The sequence below is a fragment of the Dermacentor andersoni genome, chromosome 11 (assembly GCF_023375885.2).
Source record: "Dermacentor andersoni chromosome 11, qqDerAnde1_hic_scaffold, whole genome shotgun sequence".
In the NCBI taxonomy this organism is placed as follows: Eukaryota; Metazoa; Arthropoda; class Arachnida; order Ixodida; family Ixodidae; genus Dermacentor; species Dermacentor andersoni.
In genome coordinates, this window is record NC_092824.1 from 72178034 (window position 1) to 72198787 (window position 20754).

Below are 20754 nucleotides of genomic sequence, written 5' to 3' on the forward strand. Positions count from 1 at the left end.
CCTTGGACGATCGTCTAGTCGCCGCGACGTATTGGAGACGCAATGCCCCTGGATATCAAATCTAGAACAGAGGCACAACATGTGGTCTTGTATATTCTCTCCGCAGTCGTGACGTCACATGCAACACCTTTCCAATTAGTGCTGAATAAGCTCTCGTGAATTAAGACAACTCCCATCGAGAACCGGCACAGATGTGACACCATCGCGTTGGTGCAGTCTGTGTGGAGGCGCGATTTGCAGTGAGGGGTTTAGCCTATGCAGTCTGGTGCCCTTCATGTGTGTGCGGTGAGATGAGTATAGGTAAGAAAGTGACGCGAGTCCGAAACAGTCGAATATAAACAAGATATGCACAAAACGACACCATTCTTATACAAACACACAGCAAAGTACAGTAGAACAGAAATAAAGCCGCGTTAGATCGGGCGTTTTGCGCGTTGAGAATAAAGGAAATACATAAAATAAATAGACAAAAGAAAACGATAAGCAAAGAAAGCTTTAAGAGGTAGGTGTGAGCATCAGGAGGTCAGCAGGTCGGAAGCCTCAGTAGCAGTTCATGGGTGAAAACACACAGAGAACGAAGTTCACGTGGATGTTCATCGATAGCCATTGGATGATAAGGGGCATCTACGATATCGCATTACAATAAGGCGCAACGCGACGACCTGATCTTTCTTTTTTTCTTCCTCCCTTTTCTCATTCTTGTCACAAATCGTTCGTAGCAAAATCGGGAACTCCGGAACTGTCATAGGCAACCCGCTCTACACATACGAAATGTTTTCGAGTTCCGCGTTCGGCACCGTGCTTCTAGTCTCTGGTCCCCAAGTTTGAAGACTGCGAAAATTGACGACCTGCCGTCCGCTTTTGACACGCGTTCGCGTCCCCGCCGCGAGGTGGCGCGCGCTCACGTTCTTCTCGGCGGGCATAAATAAGCCCGTTTCGCGCGCTTAGCGAAACGGTTTAACGTGACGTTTGCTCCCACGCGAACAAGCGGCAGCCGTTTCCTGACGTTTCGTTCTTTGTTACGCACAAGGGAAGTCGCCTAGATGCGGAGAGCGCGGGCGTTGGGGGGCTGTGGGAAGTGGTCGGTCGTAGGCCGCACGGCAAGAGCGGGGAGGCTTGGTGCGGTGTTCCGCTCCGCGGGTGGCAATTTACGCGTCCCATACTTCACCTCGTGGCGGCTGTTCGAGAAGTTAATTGCCGAGATCAGCTAGAAAGGTGCCGCCTTCTAGTGTACCGCCCACACGAGTCACGTGGTTTGTTTCCTCCTTCGTTCGATTGTTCTTTTTTTTCCCCATCTCGCTGTGAACGCTTAGCGTGCCCAAGTTTTTCAGCTCGTGGTTGGCTGCTTGGTTCGCATACGCGAACGGTTTCAGCGTGTTTCCCGCTTTCTTATACTCCCGATTTCTTTTTCTTTCTCTTTTTTTCTGAGGTCGCTTCGTGAGCGTAGAGTTTGGCTCGGGGTTTGCTGCGCGGAACAAGACTGTGGGTTCTCGCCGCAGCTGACGTTTTGTTTTCGGTCGAGTTACGCAAGACATGCACGGGAGCTCTCCGGCCTGCGAAGTGATTTGCAGCGTAAAAAGCGTGAAAAGACTTTCGGTGTACAGTGCATGCAAGCATTTGGAAGCTAGGTTAGGGCGCCTGCGTGTATATCCCGAAAATACTGAAGGATTATATTGAGTTTAGCGCGACTCAGCTACCACTGAACTTTCGTGCGGGGAACATTTGTCATCTGTACGCACTTGGTTTGCCGGGTTGGAGCCGTAGAACAGTTGCGGCACCGGCATTCAAGAAACGTTAAGCACGCCGGGTGAACTAGTGTTGTCATTCGTATTAATAATGATATTAAATACTAATGTAACAACAACAACAACAACAACAACAACAACAACAACAACAATAATAATAATAATAATAATAATAATAATAATAATAATAATAATAATAATAATAATAATAATAATACTTTATTGCCACCTTGCAGTGTCATACAGAACGTATCGGGTCTGTCGAAGCTAACAAAGAGTGCAGCCCCGACATTGTCTACACGCAAAAAAGAAAGCTGCAGAAAAAAAAAAAAAGAGCACTGGTATATATTTGACCAGTGAACTGCCGTGAGACAGCTCATTAAATACAAGGCGAATAGAATAGACAAATCGAATCGACCAATCGTTTTCAATCTTGTCATGTCAATAGGAAAGATTTCAGATGATGTAACCACACGCGCTTGGCTTCCCGTCTGTATGTCCGTGTAGTATATATACATATATATATCGACAGATCGCTGACTTTCTGCAAAAGCCTTTGTCTTCCTATAGGCTTGTACTTTTCTCTCTATCTAAAACGTATAGGCCTTCCTTTGACAATAATCATCGTTTAAAAATCCGCTTACTTCAGTCTGTCTCTGGCCGACAAACTTATAAAACGACTTGTTTGTTGTACACGATAAAAATAAAGGAAGTGCTGCGACTCTCTTTGCAGGCACTCGCGTATCCCATATATTTCGCTGTAGGTAACGTCTGCAGTGTCTTTGCTCCATTTGCTGTCGTAGTGCTCTCCGATGGAATGCGATTCACTCATAACTGCAGTGAACGTAAACTTTTTCTAGCAGAAGGAGTAAGATCGTGGCCTCCGAGATTTAACGACGAGTCAGCGTGGCACTCGATCTCGGAGATCACAGTTGTAAATGCAGACCATTGTTCATTGAAAGAGAGTTGACAGCGCCTCTCTTAGTGTAGAGCGTACAAGCAGTGGCCGAAGAACTGCGTGGGGCCATATACCGCTTTTAACTTCTATGTACGAAACGTATAAAAAATTCAATGGAATTTCTATAGAATATAAAATTCTATAGAATTCTATCAATGTCTACAGAATATCAAGATTCATTTACAGCTAGCGTCAGTGACACGTGCGACCAGCTAGGGTCCTATTTATTTTGCCGCGTAAAGGTCGCTCGAACGACGTCGCATTTCGAGCACCTGAATTTGCGGAAGTTTCTGCCACATAGGAGGTAGACAGTATACCCGAGAGGAGAATTTTGGTGGGGCCCGTATTATTAAAATCAGCAACTGCGCATGCCCAGTCTGGGTGACGTCGGTCGCGCAGGTGCCGCCCGGTCACGTGTCGTCGCCCGTGCTCATCTCGGTCGTGAGGTTCCAGTGCATCAAGTAGTTGGTGCCGTTCATGCGTTTCTTGCGCGCGCCGCGCTCCCCTGCGCAATGCGTCATGACCGTCGTCACACAAAACACCTGCTGACAATAACCGTCATCATAATCAGCCTACATTTAAGTCCACTGCGGAACTAAGACCTTTTCTTTGAGATTCATTGCGACTTCCTGCCCCGTGTTCGGCGTGCCCCGAACTAGGCGCCTCCACTGTAAGATAATTTGGACCTTAAAAGTGATTAACGTTATAAATGTGTCTATAGCCCACACCCTTACACCCTTTTTGTGTGTAATGGTCTGAGTCACTGATCAAGTTGCACCCTTAGTTTAAGGGTGGAAATGATTGATTCGAAAGCATCAAATGGACCTATTGAGTGAAAAAGCCGGTGTCTGTAGGCGCGAAACGGCACCTAAATTCCTATTGGCTGCGACGCCACGTCACGATAGAGCCTCGACGGAGCAGAGCGGGCGAAACGGAACACCTGCTGCTTAGATAGCGCGCCAGGTATTGCGTGAGGGGAGAGGGCATCGCCGCGACGCCACGTCACGATAGAGCCTCGAGTTACACACATACACACACACACACATATATATATATATATATATATATATATATATATATATATATATATATATATATATATATGTATATATATATATATAACTATTGGGTTTCGCTGTTCTGCTGCTGCTTGCTTGCTCAAGCAGCACGTGCCGCTATGATGTATTACTCGCGGTGCAAAACTCGAAGGACCGCTCAGCGGCGTTCAATTGGACATTGAGCTTTCACATTCACAACTCGTAAGAAGTTCTTAAGTGTCCTCGGATTTATTTTACTATGTATCCGCGAAGTTCCCCAGTTTCACCATATCGTCAAAATCCGTGCCGCCGTTGACACCTCAAATTGTTTCCGAAGTCCTTATTTCGTTCATCGAATAGAGCACCGGTCAGCTATTCTGAAGATTACGTGACCCGCTGATCGAATCACACTCGTTCATTTGATAGCTAAATTAGAACAATAAGCTATATGTACATACTCGCCATTGGAACACTAAGCTCATGTTGCTGTATTTGTATCCCTGTACGTCATCGATCTAACGTTCCCTTCATCGTTTCTTTGGTGGTCGTTAGCGTTAATACAAGGTCTGTTAGAAAAGTATCCGACCTTATCTTTTTTTTTTTGCGAACACCTGATGGATATGAAACAAGCGCGCTTGCATCAGCCGACCTTGAGCCTTCGTGCGCATGCGCGAATTTTTTCCCGCCTGCCGATAGCGTCAGTCGCTGGGACGCAGCGTTTGAGTGAGGTAGTGCGGAGTGCTCTCGTCGGTTTTTTATTGCAAGGAAAATGGCGGAGCGACTGGAGCAGCGCTACTGCATCAAATTTCGCCAGAACCTGGGCAACAGCCAAGTGGAAACCATTCGGAAGATTCAGGCGGCTTTCGGCGACGATGGTATGAGCAGCACACAGATTAAGGAGTGGTACAACCGGTTTAAAGAAGGCCTCACATCGGTGGAGAGCGAGCCACGCGCCGCTCGGCCATCAACATGCCGAAATGACCTGGTCACTGCCGAAGTGAACGCTATGGTGATGCGGGACCGTCGTGTGACTAGCCGAGAAATTGCGGAAGAGGTGGGCATCAGCACTTTTTCTGCGCATTCCATTATGACCGATGATTTGGCCATGAAGAGAGTTGCGGTGAAATTCGTGCCGAAGCTGGTCACGGTGGAGCAAAAGCAACTTCGTGTTGAAGTCTCACAGAACATGCTGGATTCCACAAACAGTGACCCCGACTTCATGAACCCCATAATCACTGGTGACGAGTCTTGGGTGTACGGATACAACCCGGAAACCAAATCCCAGTCGTCACAGTGGAAGCATTCCACGTCACCAAGACCAAAGAAGGCCCGCCAAGTGCGCAGCAACGTCAGAGTGATGCTGACTGCTTTGTTTGACTCCCGCGGTGTGGTACACCGCGAGTACGCACCACAGGGTCAAACAATCACCAAAGTGTACTACAGGGATGTCCTCCGTCGCCTAAGTGATGCTGTGCGGCGCCAGAGACCGGAGTTGTGGTCAACAATAAATTGTCGCATCCATCACGACAATGTTCCTGCACAATCCCGCTCATTCCTCGCACTTGATTCAGACTTCTTTGGCGAAAAATCAGACTCCTGTAGTTCAACAGGTTCCTTACTCTCCTGATATGGCCCCCTGCGACTTCTGGCTGTTTCCCAAAATCAAGAGGCCATTGAAAGGAGCGTGATTTCAAACGAGCGAGGACATTATAGCTGCAACGACAGCTGAGTTAAACTCCATTCCGAAAGAGGCCTTCTCGGAGTGCTTCCAAAAATGGCAGCACCGCTGGGAGAAGTGTGTCGAGTCCCAAGGAGACTACTTTGAGGGTGATTAGGTTTCCAATGCTCCAGTTATGCCAGTTATTTTTCTTCGGCCAAAGGTCGGATACTTTTCTAACAGACCTCGTATATCAGTTATGTATAAGCATTTACTATATTACTGCAATTTTTCTAATTTAACCAGTTCCTTCTTTCGTGCTCGCAATGACCAAAACGGGGGAGATAGTCGCCGATTTGTAGCAAATGAAACAAAGTATGCGTAAACGTGTAAACTTCTTTAAAAAATGTGAGTGTCAAACAGTACAAGAAAAATTGGAAGATAGATAACTGCAGCATAGCACTTCAGTCATTTAGAAGTCGCTCGCTCGTTGTAGATTTAGCCATCCGCACTGTAACCGAGCCGGATGGTCTTGCTTTAAAGTTGTGAACTCGGCTCTATCCATGCTGTTCGTAATGCGACGCTCTCAATTTTTTTTTTCAGGTTTTCCTGGTTCAACGATTTCACTATGCTTTACAAGAAGTATCGGACACAGTCAAAAACAAAAGCCAGAGCTATTTGCCACAGCAGCAAACAAACAAAGAAAACAATGTTCTATCCTTCGGCGGCCTTGCAGGGGCTTTAACCACAGAAACGTCTGCATGACCCTTTGCGAATATACCTCTGTGATACAAAGCAAGTAAGTTCATTCCCCTGATTTCATAACGAGGTTACTTACAAAATTGCCGATCGTATCATAAATAATGTTCATTTTAAATGATACGTCTACTCCGATATTTGTGGAATTTTCACCTTGGCTCGCTTTTTCATTTAAGTTTCACATTCGCTCCTCCTTTGACCAATCTCCTGTTAGCGGGTAAGGGCCACTGTTTAGGGAACAAGTCGGCTATTAAACAGCCGGCATAGCGCATCGGGCACTCGGGTCAGCTCACCGATGCAGTAGGCCATGAAGCACCTGGGCAGCGGCTGCAGGTAGTAGGCCATGTAGGTGCCGCAGTGCTGTACCCGGATGTTGGCGTGGTAGCTGCACGCGTTGGTCTCGTCAGCGCCGCAAGCCACCGCGGGCATCGGCATGCTCGGGTAGGAGGGGTGTCGCCCTGCACGTGCGAGGCTTTGTGGCTTGAGAAGAACTTCTTGGCGTGCGAGTTGGTGCATATTGGCAAACAGTTTTATAACTGCGCAAACAGACTTCGAGTAAGTTGAGTAAACTTGAGTAAGTATAAGTAAGGCTTTGCACTCTTCTGGCGCGTACGACACGTTCACGTTGGCTGGACACGCGTTACCTGCCAACATTACGCAGTCCACCCTGATATGAAAACGAGTGCTGGCGTTTCTTTCTTTCTTTCTTTCTTTCTTTCTTTCTTTCTTTCTTTCTTTCTTTCCTTCCTTCTTTCTTTCTTTCTTTCTTTCTTTGGTGCGAGACAAAACACGCATTGTAAAGCACTGATACTGTCTGCAGCAACTGACAGATCTAAAGGTAGCTTTGAAAATAAAGATTTGCCGAATTAATTTGTTAGAAAAGAAATGCTACATAAATTTGAGAATTGTCTGCCAATGCGTAAGCATTCTTTGGCTCGGCTGTTACTTCGCTTTTGCTTACTCGATTTTTCCTAGCGTATGCATGTCTACCCACCTCCTTTCCGGTGACAAAGAAATGAAATTCGTGTGCTGAATGGTGTGGAGGTAAGCTGCCAGGAAGCTGTGTGACCTCTTCAGAGCGATCGTATCAACTGAGCCGGAGCGCCGTCACAGCTGGTTTCACCACAGCCGTATTTTCGTTTATTTTTTTTTCTGGTGATGGCGATGTAACGAGTTTCTTTGACGCCACCAGTCATGTTTTCTTTATTATAATGCTATTATCATATGTACCAATCAGTTACTCTTTTTATAGTCAGCAGCCAGCCACAGCAGGCTTCTCTGCAGAAACACCCGTAGTGCGGAAAAGTAAGCTTTCAAGGCAGCCTGGCTAGAACGGTTTGCTCTCTGATTAATTTTTTTTTTTCAATTGCTTCTTATCGCTTATAATGTTACCAATCGTCTAGATTTATACTATGATAACGATTAAATGTCTTAACATTGTAAATTAATGACCTGAGCGCGCCCCTTTTCTGCTATACTCACGGAAAGCTTTCTGCGGCAATTAAGGGAAAGCTACGGCGGCAAAGTGCACATAAGCGAGAGCGCTTTTGAAAGAAAGTCCCGCACTTTCATCCACGCTAGCTTAAGCTGATGAAAAGAAAACATAAGCATCTTATTTACAACGGCTAAATAAGACAAGCACACCACTGAATGCTAAAGGTGACTTAATAATGCGAGAGCATTTATGGTTCATGAGGCGGAAAATTCGGCGTAGTTGTCTGCGTTGGCATGACCACCTGTCGTCCAAACATCATCGAACCCTGACCTTTGGCAGGAATCTAAGCCGCGACCGTTGGTGGGAGTCGAACTCACGACCTTTGGTGTTAAGGCGTAGTTAATTAAGGTGCAGTTTTAAATTGATACAGTTAGGGCCTCGAACCCACCACCTTCGATGTTAATTAAGGCAAATTAAGGCACAGTTAATCAAGATAGAGCTAATTAAGGCACTGGAACCCACACTGTTGGTGGAAGTCGAACTCACAACCTTTGCTGCTAAGGTGAAGCTAATTAAGTCAATTGATTAAGATATAGTTAACGCACGCGAACCCACGACCTTTGTTGCTAATTAGGGTGACGTTAAGACACAGTGAATTAAGGTAAAGTTAATTAAGGCACTGAACCCACGGCCTTTGTTGGTAGTCGAACTCTCGACCTTCGGTGGGAGTCGAGCCCGCGACCTTCGTTGTTAATTAAGGCGAAGGCACAGTTAAGACAGAGTTAAGGCACTCTAGCCCACGACCTTTGTTGGGAGTCGAGCCCTCGACCTTTGGTGGGAATCGAATACGCGACCTTGCGTTGCGGCATCTAAGCACCGCGCGGTGGTCGCAATGCTTTCGCATTCCTCCACGTAAGGATAACTGAGAGCTCCTTAAATTTTTATTACGGCTGCTCCCTTCCACGTATGGGCAAACGCGAAATCCTCGCACGTGGGAGCTGCGTGCATTCCAGCGTCTGTTGCGAAAAACCAAAAGCGCCGCCAAGCGCTGCCGGACTACTTGGTGCGGTAACACACGTGCTCAAGCTCCGCCCCCATAGCTTTCCCTTCATTGCCACAGAAAGCTGGCTGCGAGTACAGCCAAGCCGTGGGGCAGTGCGTAGCTGTCCGCGCGGCTAAGCGCGTACGCCGCTTACGCCCTACATTGGAGGCAGCCTCCGGTGGGTGCAAAGTATGGGCGAGTCGCGATGGCTGGCTGCTGCATGGACTGCATGTCGCGTAGTCTAAACTTTTGGAAACGAGTGAGAGCAACAGGCTGCAGTATTCGCTCCACGCTGCCGGCGCTCTTCACGTCACGCCAGCGCTGTGACATCGAGGGTTCACTGTCACCGAGTGAGGTCTGCTCATGTTTGCCTGTGCGCGCGTGACACCATGCTTAATAATTTATTTGCTTACTCACTGAATGAACTTTTCAGATAGGCCTCATCCTTCTGTCCGGGTCACATAAGTATATTTGTGATTGATGCTCGAAAACGTTTTGTGCTTTTAATTCTTTAAGTTACGAGTCACTTGGAACCCTTAAACTGGTTCAAACTGGCGCAAGTCATTACGTTTTTGCTCCAGAACGGAACCTGAACCGAACCGAAAAATATGCGGAAGCCTGTACCCGAGCCGAGCCCGAAAATTTTTCGGTTCGATACCATGTCGAGTTCGTATACTGTGCACGAGCGCGTCCGCGCTATTTACCCACTGCCACATTCGTTTACAACTTGGTTATAATCGTTATTTCGTTATAGCGAGCCCTTGCTCAATATAACGAACGGGAAAGCGAGAGAATCGGTGAACGGGCGTGCGTGCGTGCGTTACCGTAGAACCAGAAGGGCACCATGGTGTTGCACATGCCGGGCGATGTCGGCGTCTCGGGCATTCGGTTTCCGTAGGGCGTCTCGAAGCGGTACCACGCCTGCTGCAGCTCGTTGTCGCAGCTGCCGTTGTCGTTGGAGACCATCATGGTCTTCGTCCACCGGATGCCCGTCGACAGCTTCACCATGATGGGCTTCGCGCAGCGCATGTTCTCTGCGCCCGTAGTAACCGTCCATCTTTGCCTACTCTTTTATGCATCGAATAGCTTTCTATGGGGAGAAACCTAGAACGACTGAAAACCAAGTGGCTAGGGATTCATATATGTCACTGAAAGGCGGGCACAAAGGCAAGAAGGAACAAAAAAAAAAAAAAAGCTGCCTGCGCATCCATCCATACAGGAGATGATTGGCGACGTCAATGTGATTGGCGATATTTCCTATAATGGGTGCGTGATTTACGATGGGGGGGATATGTTCTGTGTGTTATGATTATTATGGTTATTGCATTCTCGTGCTATATCCGCATTCCAACCGCAAGTCACGAAACCTTATGGGCGCAGAGCCAGCAGGCACACAAAGTGGAAATCTCGCTGCCACCCACAATGCCGAATGATGCCGAGACACAGTATACATCTTGTAATCGCTGCACCCCAGCTGAATCTCCGTGGCAAGCCTCCACTTTACCCCTTATTATGGCTTCAAGTTCGTTGCAACGGCTATCCATTAAGCGGCCGCAATCGACGGGGTCGTGTCTGTGGCTGATGGGGCGCTAATGCTTTTATTATATTTTAAGTACGTGCGCCCTTGTTTCACCTCGGCACATCCATTCTAGAGGATTGGCCAAGAATGAGCCCGTGCCAATGTCACATCTGAAATCACGTCTGCTCGGGCGCGTAGCCAGTGGTAGACAACCAGAGACCCACGCTGTCTGCTTGGCAAGACAACTGCTAGCACACACTATAGTTGCCCAAGCTAGCAGACAACGTGGGTTGCTATGGGAAAGAGTTTAGATACATACTGAAAACCGGGTGAAGTTTCCAGAGAACGCTAACTGCATTAATGTCGGTGTACGTGTACGATAAGTCATAAGATATCTCCGTGTACGATAAGTCACCATTACGCTGGTAAGCATAAGAAATGCAGTAGCAAATATATCCGGGAGCTTCACTACAGATTCAGTATCTGCACACAGCGTCGTGTTTACCACGTGGCGGGTCCTGCTGTATGTCGCGTGGCAAACGAGAACTGTACCGTGGAGCTAATCCTGCAGCTCCTCAAAAGAGTCGCAGATAGATTCGCCAAAAAAATCTTCGACAAACCTCCGGCGCGGAGCATGGCGCGCGTTGATAATAACCTGCTTAATAATGGCGCTCCCCATTCCTCAACGGGAGACCTTTCCCTATGCTTGCTTGGGTGTGAACGGCACGGTGCTGTTTAGAGTTATTCGTTCTGGAACGCACGCGCAACACGAAGGACATGGTAAATCAGGACGTCTGCGCCGACTACAACCGAGCGTTTACTGAAACACGCAAGAAAGTACACAATTGATTTGAAAAAAGAAAGAAGAAAACATGCGCATGTGCCACCCCAACGCCATTCCTTCCCTCCTTCCGCCTTATGTAATGGGTAAGATTCGCGAGAACATCGCGACTACAACCGGTTAGACCTTCATGGCAGAAAACTGAGGTAGTTGGTAAGGATTCATAATGCAAAAAAAAAAAAAAAGAGGCAAGGCGTGTCCGCTTCTCTTGTGTCCGTGTCTGCACGCCTTACCCCTTTTTTGCATCCTTCACATGGCCGCAGGCGCTGAAGTGTGGTCAGTCCAACAACATACCTCGACTGCTAGCGGTATGTAAATGGCGTATACATATAGGGTGCCTCAGCTAACGTTATCCAAGCTCTTCAACGAAATATATATATATATATATATATATATATATATATATATATATATATATATATATATATATATATCGCGTACTTTTTTTTCATTGAACAGCCTGGCTAACCTTAGCAGGGATACACGGTATATACCACGTGCGCACACTTCAAGTGCGGCTCTAGTCATTAGCCACCTCTATAGGAGGAGGTGGCTATAGTAGCAGTCGCAGTGAGCGATTGTTCCCAGGGAGGTATAGCGGTTTATTTAGCGCTGTAGTCGGCAGGTAAAGTCTCGCGTGTAACTCAGATATGCTCAGTTATGTACAGCGCTGGAGTGTGCATACTTACGTATGTGCTCTTCTCTGACCACTGAAAAAAGAAAAAGAAAGAGAGAATCGAGCATGAGAGAAAAAAAAACATTAATTTGCAGGTCATTATTGTACATTGTAGGCCTTGCTGGGCATGATGTACAACTCGGGCATTCGCGAGCTCCAACCGTTCCCCTTTCGGGAGCTTTCGTACTCCCGGGGAGTTATACGTTTACTGTGCTGCGCTCGGAGCTCGCGCTTGTTACGACGCTTTGTCGCCTCTTTCTGCCCCGCGCGTGATCCAGATTGTCACGAACTTGACGAGACTGAAAACACTACCGCGGCTATACGAAGGACTAAGAGGCGTGATGGGTTGGACTATAGCTTGTAGTATATTTTTCCATCTCGTCCTCGTCGCTTGTTCCTTTCTACGTCCTGTTTTTACGCCGTTACTCTCTGTAACGATGTACACTGTAACAATGGTTCGAAGCACTTCGATAGGCCGAATGAGTGCTGAAAAACGTTGTTTGAGGTTATCCTCTTGAAAAGACGAGCGATGAAGCGTTGGGGGATCGCTGTCCGCGTGGAACGGCGTCACATTTCAGCCGCTATAGGGGCCGTGCTGAGTGGACGAACAAAAATATCGTATAACCCCCTCTGGTCTCTGCACTATGGCTGTAACGCTATGTCCCGAATTTATCGCGTTCTGGAATTTTTGATCATTAAATTTTTGGAGACTGCTATAGAGCCGCGTGCATACAAGCACGCCTCAACAAAACGGCGAACAAATAGAAACAAACAACTCGCTTAATTGCTTCGAAACTTTATGCGTGACCGAGTTAATAACTTGGTCGGCTTGCGAACTCCCGGGCTAGAACTTGTAGATTGCAATATGCGGCATAAGGTAATTGAGTGAGAACTTAATTAGTAAGTTTTTGCTAATTAGTAGATTGTGCATTTCAATATTTTGTCCAAGTAATGTTGGCCTCTTCGAATAGATCAGCTCATGGACTATAATTGTGGTATCTGCCACATGCAACCTAAAAATTTTTTTTGAACGTGTTCGCTGGAACACCCGGTATATGGCTCATATCCACTAATTGTATATATTTACACTGGATATTACATACGAATTTTTATATGGGATGCCCACATATTTATATACTGAATGTGGAGATCATATGACATACACCCTGTATGATATATGGGAGCTACGGTTTTTCATGCTGGACCCGCATATGTTCACACAGGATTATAAGATACGGCCATATGTTTTTTTATAAGGATGTGCTGCATACAAAGGAGCGTGCAAGAAAGAAAGAAGTGGGAGACTGTCATATTTTATGCAATGCATAACATCACGCATAATGCGTACAGCTGTACACCCGCATGATTCGCTCGTGCGAATGCTACTCGGATTAATGTAAGCCTTTCGAAGAACATTCAGAACATGCAGGTTCGCTGTTTAGAGTGCAACAGTCCGTTGTCCCGCATGCAACGAGCTCTGAAGGCCTTGGGGATGATATATGTACTCACTGTTGTGGAAAAGGAACATGAGCAAGGCTATCAGCAATCCACAAAATGTCGCGCACATCAGGAAGACAGCGATGAAGGCCCCGATCTCCTTGCGGCCTTTCTTCCTGGGGCTGGAGGGCCACGGGGACGATGGAAAGGGAAAATATTAGGAGGCGCTGCACATCGCAGTGACGGTATGCACAGATGCATGGTGTGAAATCTAATTTTGGTATAGTAAATTTTGGTGTCTCGCAAGGTTCAATTCTGGGACCTCTTTCTTTTACTGTATAAATTAATGACCATTGTCAACATTACATTAAATATTAACATTGTGCTGCATGCTGATGATACAAATGCATCGTTTTCTGGTTCTAATCTTAAAGTACTGGAGCAGCAGTGTAATTTCTGGCTGAACCAGCTATTCATTTGGCTCTCTGTCAACCAGCTTCAATTGAATGTCAAAAAACGAAGTTTATGCTCTTTCATCAAAAAACAAAAAAACCCAAAGAAACTATTAAGTAATCATGTCAAATTAGAATTCAATAACTCGCGTGTTGAACAAGTGCATAGTTGCCGCGTTTTCTGGGTTTATGTCTCCGCAGCGACCTAGAGTGGACAGATCACGTGAGCTATATATGAATGAAAATGGCCAGATCTATTTGTGTAATTTATCATATCAGGCATCTTCTTCCACAAAACGTTAAGAAACAATTATATTTTGCTTTTGTTCATTCCCATCTTGTATACTCTAACCTAGTATGGGGTACGTGCAATAAAACCGACTCCTTTCAATCGTTTTCACTTTACAAAAGTGCCCTACGAGCGTTGTGTGCAGGCCCAACAGTCGAAGCAAATGTTTTCGAGACTTGTCATGTTCGGAAGCTTTTTCATTCCTATAACTTGAGGTTTGCAGTTTACCTTTTCTATAAGATCAAGCAGGGTTTCGACACTTTCAGTAATACTTATCTGTCAAGGGGTATAACATGTGATGTACGTGTTGTGGCATTGTCCACCACTAGATCTAGAACCAGTTATGGAAAACAATGTTTACATCACCAAATCGCAACCCTGTGTAATAAGTACCAATCGATTGTGGAAATAGCTGTAGAAAGTACTAGTAAGTTAAAGAGGCTGTTTTCTTCTGCATAACTTTGAATAATCAAAGAAACGTATAAATTGGCATCGATTGGTTTGTTCTATTTTTACTAGTTTACTAATGATGTTTTTGTTTTCGCCGCAGCGTTTTCTTTTTTTTCGTTTACTTCTAAATATTTTGTGCAGTTCTTTATCATTAGTGTTGATGTACATTTTGATGTGTTTTCGCGGTATTAATTTTTCTGAGCAGCGTTCCAGAGAATTATGTGCTTTGCCTGTACGCCATATGCTCGTTTTCCAATTGCGAATTTGAAGCCGAGCAGTGGGGAGGTCACGTTTGCGTAACACTAATACCACGGAGGAAGGAAACTAAGGAGAGGCCCTGACGTCACTCTTTGTGAAGCAAAAGTGAAGCCGGAATTTGGCGTTGCTCATGGCGATGCTCCGCCTTTTGGGCCACCCTCCTCGCTTGTTTACATCTTTCGCGAAACCACGCCGCGCTGCGCGTGGTGTCGCGCGCGGAGCGCGCGCGCTCGCGGAACATCTGGCAGAGCACGGTGCAGGTAACACAGCGCAACAAGACACGGTGACTAACGCGAACCCGCCCACTCAGCGCCTTTGCCGCGGCCCGAAACCTACCAGAGCAACACGTGTGAGCGCCGCCATTGTGGCCCAAAAGGCGTGGCCATACAACAGAAAAAATAAAAAAGCAGCAAAAAAATGAGAACCTACTACGTCATTTCCGCCACACTTTTCTCCTAGCGCGCGGAGGGGGTAGGGCCTCTCCTTAGTTTCCTTCCTCCGTGACTAATACTAAAGCGATCACCACTTTCAAGATATCTGGCCTTAATCGCATCGATGCGAGAGGAAAGGGTATAGGCTTCGATGCGTCTCGCGTGGCGCACGTAAGCGCTGGCGTGTCGCATTGAGGGAGAGGGTACGGCTGCCGCCGCGCGCTTCCCTCTCCCTCACCGGCGGATTGCAAATTGCCGGAAAGACGTCCCAGCTTGTTTCGGACGAAGGTGCATGCGCCATATGCGAACGCGGTCGCCTAGTATATTTGCATCGAGGCGCTATATAGAGAATGCGACACGCTATACTTTCGCATTGATGTATAAGCGCGGCTAATGCGAATCGCCTTACACACGAAGCGCTAGAAATGCGATGCGATGCGCCACTGTCGCGTTCATGTGAACGCGGATGTATGTGCCAACGATAAAATCGATAAAACTTGACATAAAACTTGATATGCAAGAATTCATTCTTACCTGTAGCTGTCGTACCCGGTGTAGCCCCTTCTGGAGTAGCCCCCTGCGTGTAACTCAGTGGTTAGATAGCGATCATAAAGCTGCCACGATTTTTAAGCTTGCAGTAAGCTAGATACTTCTCTCCATTGATGACGCCAACATACAAAGACCTTTTATTTGAAAATTAACTCACATAATTATGCTGTTATTATTGTCACCTATTTTATTGTTTCACGAGATTACTCATCTAGTGACTTCCAATTGAGTCGAACCGTTGGAACTAACTAGCACGCCAAGCTCCAGTGCAGTCCAGTTGAAATCAACTGGACTTCTCACAATTTCCATTTGTAACTTGCGCCTCCAGTGATGTCCAATTGGAACCAACTGGGTCCCATTGAAAAATTCAACTGGGCTCATCGGTCTTATTTTGACTGGCTTTTACCCTAATTCGTCGCGTTTTACCACACCCCAATAGCGCGTAGAAGTTTTCTTCTGTTTGCTGAACGTTGTAAGTGCCACGGGGCACACTACTTTTCTAATATCTTGCTACTACGAACAGGGATATGAAGCACTGAGAAATCCAGTACTCGCCAAGAAAAAGCTCGTCCACGAGTCCTTGACAGAAGCAGCAGCACTGAGTTTTACTTTTAGTCTGGTGAAGCCTTTTCACGACACGGTTTGGATTTACTCGGAGGGAAAAAAAGAATCTCTTATAGCAGACAAAATGAAGGCAACAAAGTTTTATTTTTTTTTTTCAATTTCGCGCCCGAATCGCAGCACTGGCACGTACGTATGTCGTCACTGACTTCAGTGCACTTCCGCTACGTTTGGGCCGTTTTTGTTCGGAGAAGCTTATCGAGCACACCAGGCTCAGTCTCTGGCTTCGTTGAAATGCGATGCATTCCTTGTTTGTCTATAAACCATAAATCACGAGCCGACGCTATCCATATCGTATGACCACAGCTAGCGCGAGAAACTTCAAGCTGCTGATCTTTCGTTCTCGCGTCTTTTGTGACTTGTACAGCTTCCGCTCACGTTAAGACTGACGTTTCTGGTATTCCAGGAGTGAAGGGGTGTTCAATGAAGACTTCCGCTGAGTCACATTTAATTATTGCTGAAACTGCTCATGTGTAATGATACATATCTCTCTGAGTTACGTGTTGATTTGCAAGGTTGCTGAAGTGGTGCGAGGTGGGATAGTGGACCTAATGGGATACAGAGCGGTCATGAAGTCCCTTTCCGTACACCAAGGGAGGCGTTCGAGGAGATGAAATAGGTATACGAGGAGTACTCCCCCATCATATTATACTGTGAACGGGCATCGTTAATTCAAATGTAATCCTTCTTTGGGGGAAACGGCTCTGATCGCAGGGCGACCGCACTCCGCTATCGACCAATGCACCATGCCGCAAGAGCAGGCCGCCATTTTGGATAATTGCCACGTAACCATTCGTAACCTAGCCAAATGTCAAGGCTAGTGCGGAGTCCGTGGAAAAAAAGTCGCAATTTCTCCCGAAAGGCGAAGCATCGATTGCGGTAGCAAATTATTAGACAGCTATAGGAAGCAAGGGTAGCAGCGTTAGCGGCCGTATAAACTTGCAAACATTCGCTTACTAACTAAATTAACAGTCATAATGTCACGTGCGCACTGGTAAACATAAACACATGTAACTCGATGACCGCGGACACTCGCTGCCAAAACGCTGGCGTGGGAAAGAGGTACATCAGCAACAAGCGAATTGACCTTCCGGCTGCCTCTCGCTTCAAAGCGAAACTAAGCGGCGAGAACAGCGCACACGAAGCAATCAGCCGTCGGCGCACTTAGACGCTGTACTCATCGCAGGTCGCTTTCAAGATTTATGGCGCGCGCGCCCACGCTCATCCGCACCAGACGCAGCCACCGCAGGAGTGGAACGCTCCCCCCTCCTGTGCCTTGCGCGCGAAGGAAGACGGCACGCTAATGCACTTCCTCCCCGCCTTCCTTTCTCGAGCGTGCGAGATCGAGTCATCATCCTCGGCTCACTCTCGCACTCTTTCACTCGCACCCACATCATACGGTGCGCGACCTCGATGTTATCGCACTTGGGCTTTATACGTAACATCACGGCGACGGCGGCGGAAATGCGCCTGGAGTGTCCATATAATCGAATAAAAATCCTTCGAAACATTTTCATGTGCGTAAGGGATCCGTTCACTGGGTTCCCTGGCTGCTCACACAATTCCAGAAGCAGGAACGCGTCGGAATGCTCCCAGGCTCTTTCGACTTAGCGCCATGAAAACCTGCAGGACATCTTGAACAGACTGGTCCCGCGGGATGAAAGCTGGATCCGTCTCTACGATCTGGAGACTAAAGTCCAATCGACGCAATGTCAGCATCCGGGCTCACCGAATCCAAGGAAGAAGGCATGGGCCCAACCCTCGGCAGACAAGGCCATGCTGACATGCTTATGGGAACAGCATTGTGTAGCAAAGGGTACCACGATTACTGGCTCACACTATGCTTATCTGCTGCGGAAATTGGAGGATCCTATCTAAACCAAGGGACGTGGCATGCTCACCAAGGGTGTCCACCTTCTGCAAGACAATGTCCCAGTTTAAATGTCACACGTTGCCAGGATCGAAACACGCTGTTACGTGTTTGAAATTATTTCCCATCCTCTCTAGTTCACCCGGCATCTCACCATCGGACTTCCACCTTTTTTAAACAAGTCATTTTTGAAGGGCAAGCATTTTGGTGATGAGGCGGCTCTGATTTCCGTAGTCACAAGGATTTTGGAGCGATCTGTCGACTTCTACAAGGCGACGTAACTAATGTTGCATAAAAAAAATGAGAGAAGTATGTGTCCCTATATGTGGTCACCTATATAGAGGACTAATAACTGTGCCAAGTTTCGTTGCTCTCAGTCCGCAGGAGGGGGGTCAGGGGAAATCTTTAATGAGCGCCCCCATAATATACGAATCCATCGTAACATTCCTATTTTGTGTTCTTTTTAACACGAAAAATGCACTGTGGAGACCTGGAGGGCGCGTTGCAACTTAAAGGGACACTAAAGGCAAATACTAAGTCGACGTGTACTGTTTAAATTCCATTCCATACACCTCGCAACGCTTGTTTCGCGCTAAGCAAAGGCCTAGTTTACTAGAAAATTGCATCTGAAGGGTCCGAATACCTTTTTTTTTTTTTTAATTCTCCCGTCACCCGCCACCCGACCAGGGGAGCGGTGGCGTTGCATACGCCATCATACCCTTTGCTGCCCATCGTTACTATATCTAGTAACGTTGTTGCTGCCGTCGGTGAGTAGAACGGCGCCCGACAGATGGCGATACCGAGCCAAGACAAAGCGGTGGATTCGCCGCTGCAGCTGCTTGTTGCTCAGGTGGCGTAGACAGTTCGGGCATACCGCGATATCACATGGAAGTTGAATTCTCTGCTACTTGCAGTTTGTCCGAGTTTCGCGAGCCAGCAAACCAGCGCAGGCACTACGCGATAACGAAACTACTGAAACGCGAAACCTTTCGACCTCCTGCGTCGTTGTGAAAGGTAATTTCAATGAGTTCGTTTTTCTAAAAATGAAATAGAACTAGGCAAGTAACATTTTATTTCGTCTTATTAACAATACAAGGGCGTTTTTTTTTTTTTTTTGCAACGAATGATTGAGTAGTAGTGACAGAATTACACTGACGAGTGCTTTCGTCATCGGGCAAGTACTTAAATGTCCCGGGGGAGTCTCTAATCATGCCCTACATTTACCTCAATTTCTCGATTATTAAGGCTCTCTTCGCGATAATACTGACGCCTCAGAGATTTTCGAGCACTAATTAATCTATCACCTTAGCTTGACTTGATATTTGCCTTTAGTGTCCCTTTAAGGGCCGGTTATAACACCTCTCTCATAACCGTCCTATGAGCTCGTTATAACGAAGCTTGCGAGCGTGTCGCGCTCACTGAATCGAAGAAACGGCATCGATCGTCTGGAAGCATAAGCAGCTCGCGACAATGCATGGCAAAAAATTATATGTACAGACCGTAGGCCATGATGATCGATCTCAAGACAGCTCGGCGCCCTTTGAAGTGTCACTTCTTCTCTTCTTTCCCGCGTTGCAGGATCGATCTTCTTCTTCCTTCCTACGCTTATTGCGCCCAGAAGATCGTGTGGGTAGCTTGTGCTCAATGTGCTCAATGTGCTCACCTTGTGCTCAATTCGTGTTTCACCTTTACTTGCACCCAAAAAGGTTGTCCACCCCCCAATTTGGTGCTTTATGCATCTTTTCAATCATGAACCTAGATCAACATGTTGGGGTTCGATACCTGGACCAGGACGAATTTTTCTTCAGTTGCAAAGTTTTCTTGCTGAGGAACCCATAACATTTTGTTCACCAGCACACGCAAACCGCGGGCACAGCAAATACTTATATATGCAAACATTTGTCATATATGCAAAGGGTTTCTATGTTGTTGCAAAGCATAAGACACCAGATTTCTCGTTTCCGATCTGTACTCATGGAACAACTATGCATATATATCGTTATGGCAGCTCTCCATTACAATGTCTCTCAAAATTTGCTGCGCCATGTTCCACTTGTTGATGTCATGCTTCTCGTCGCGTTTTCTGCGATGTAGGTGTAATGTTGCCCCATTATGATGCTGTGAGGTGATAATAATTATTGATGCATTGTAGACAGCTGTGGTGACATCGCGATCTCCCACTTGTCCCGTCCCTGTATACACATCGCAAAATACTAATTGTACTAATTCTGTTTGCTTAGGGTTAGCGATGCTCGAGCTATTATGTTGTAAGTGCAGTGAACTTGCAATTGCGTAAGGAAAAAAAAATGCATTTGTGCTTTTGCCATGGGCGTTATGTTGTAACTTACATTTAGGATTCATGTTTATGGACCACAACTCTTTGAAGAGCTGTAAGAAATAGGCCCACGAAAACAAATATATGGGTGCAATTTCATTCCCCTGTTCGATATCAAAGATGCATTAATTTTTGGCCATCTTGGTTTACTTAGCGGGTGCCCTAAAATATCTAAACCTAAGTGTACAGACATTTTCATCGTCGGCCTCTACCAAAACGCGGAGACGCTTACACCGGAAGCACGAAATTATATCTACAGAGCAACTAACGAATCGATATGTGAAAGAAATCTGCAGTAGAGTGAAATAAAAATTTAAAGATGTAGTTGCTGACGTCCGCAGAAGTTTGATTTAAGTCTGCGAATATTTCAAGTAAAAGTTGCAATTAAATTTC

At 46.5% G+C, this 20754-nt stretch overlaps 1 protein-coding gene across 1 annotated transcript; it reads right to left on the reverse strand.

Moving 5' to 3' along the window:
* Positions 1-668: 668 nt before the first annotated feature.
* LOC129382067 (uromodulin-like) lies at positions 669-19807 on the reverse strand. The gene is made up of 7 exons (XM_055065411.2): positions 19526-19807; positions 15521-15563; positions 13179-13288; positions 11683-11703; positions 9458-9667; positions 6450-6614; positions 669-3208 (listed from the first exon to the last, which is right to left on the reverse strand). Exons 1-7 carry the CDS (start codon positions 19533-19535, stop codon positions 3114-3116), a joined length of 654 nt encoding a protein of 217 aa, XP_054921386.1. The 5' UTR covers positions 19536-19807; the 3' UTR covers positions 669-3113.
* Positions 19808-20754: the final 947 nt, after the last annotated feature.

Excerpts from the sequence above, each read along its gene's own strand:
- LOC129382067 (XM_055065411.2), bottom strand. Across the intron at positions 11,704-13,178 it reads CATGTTCCTTTTCCACAACA|TGGTCAGAGAAGAGCACATA; the intron begins GTGAGTACATAT and ends TTCTTTTTTCAG. Across the intron at positions 9,668-11,682 it reads GGTCAGAGAAGAGCACATAC|AGAACATGCGCTGCGCGAAG; the intron begins GTAAGTATGCAC and ends CTACGGGCGCAG.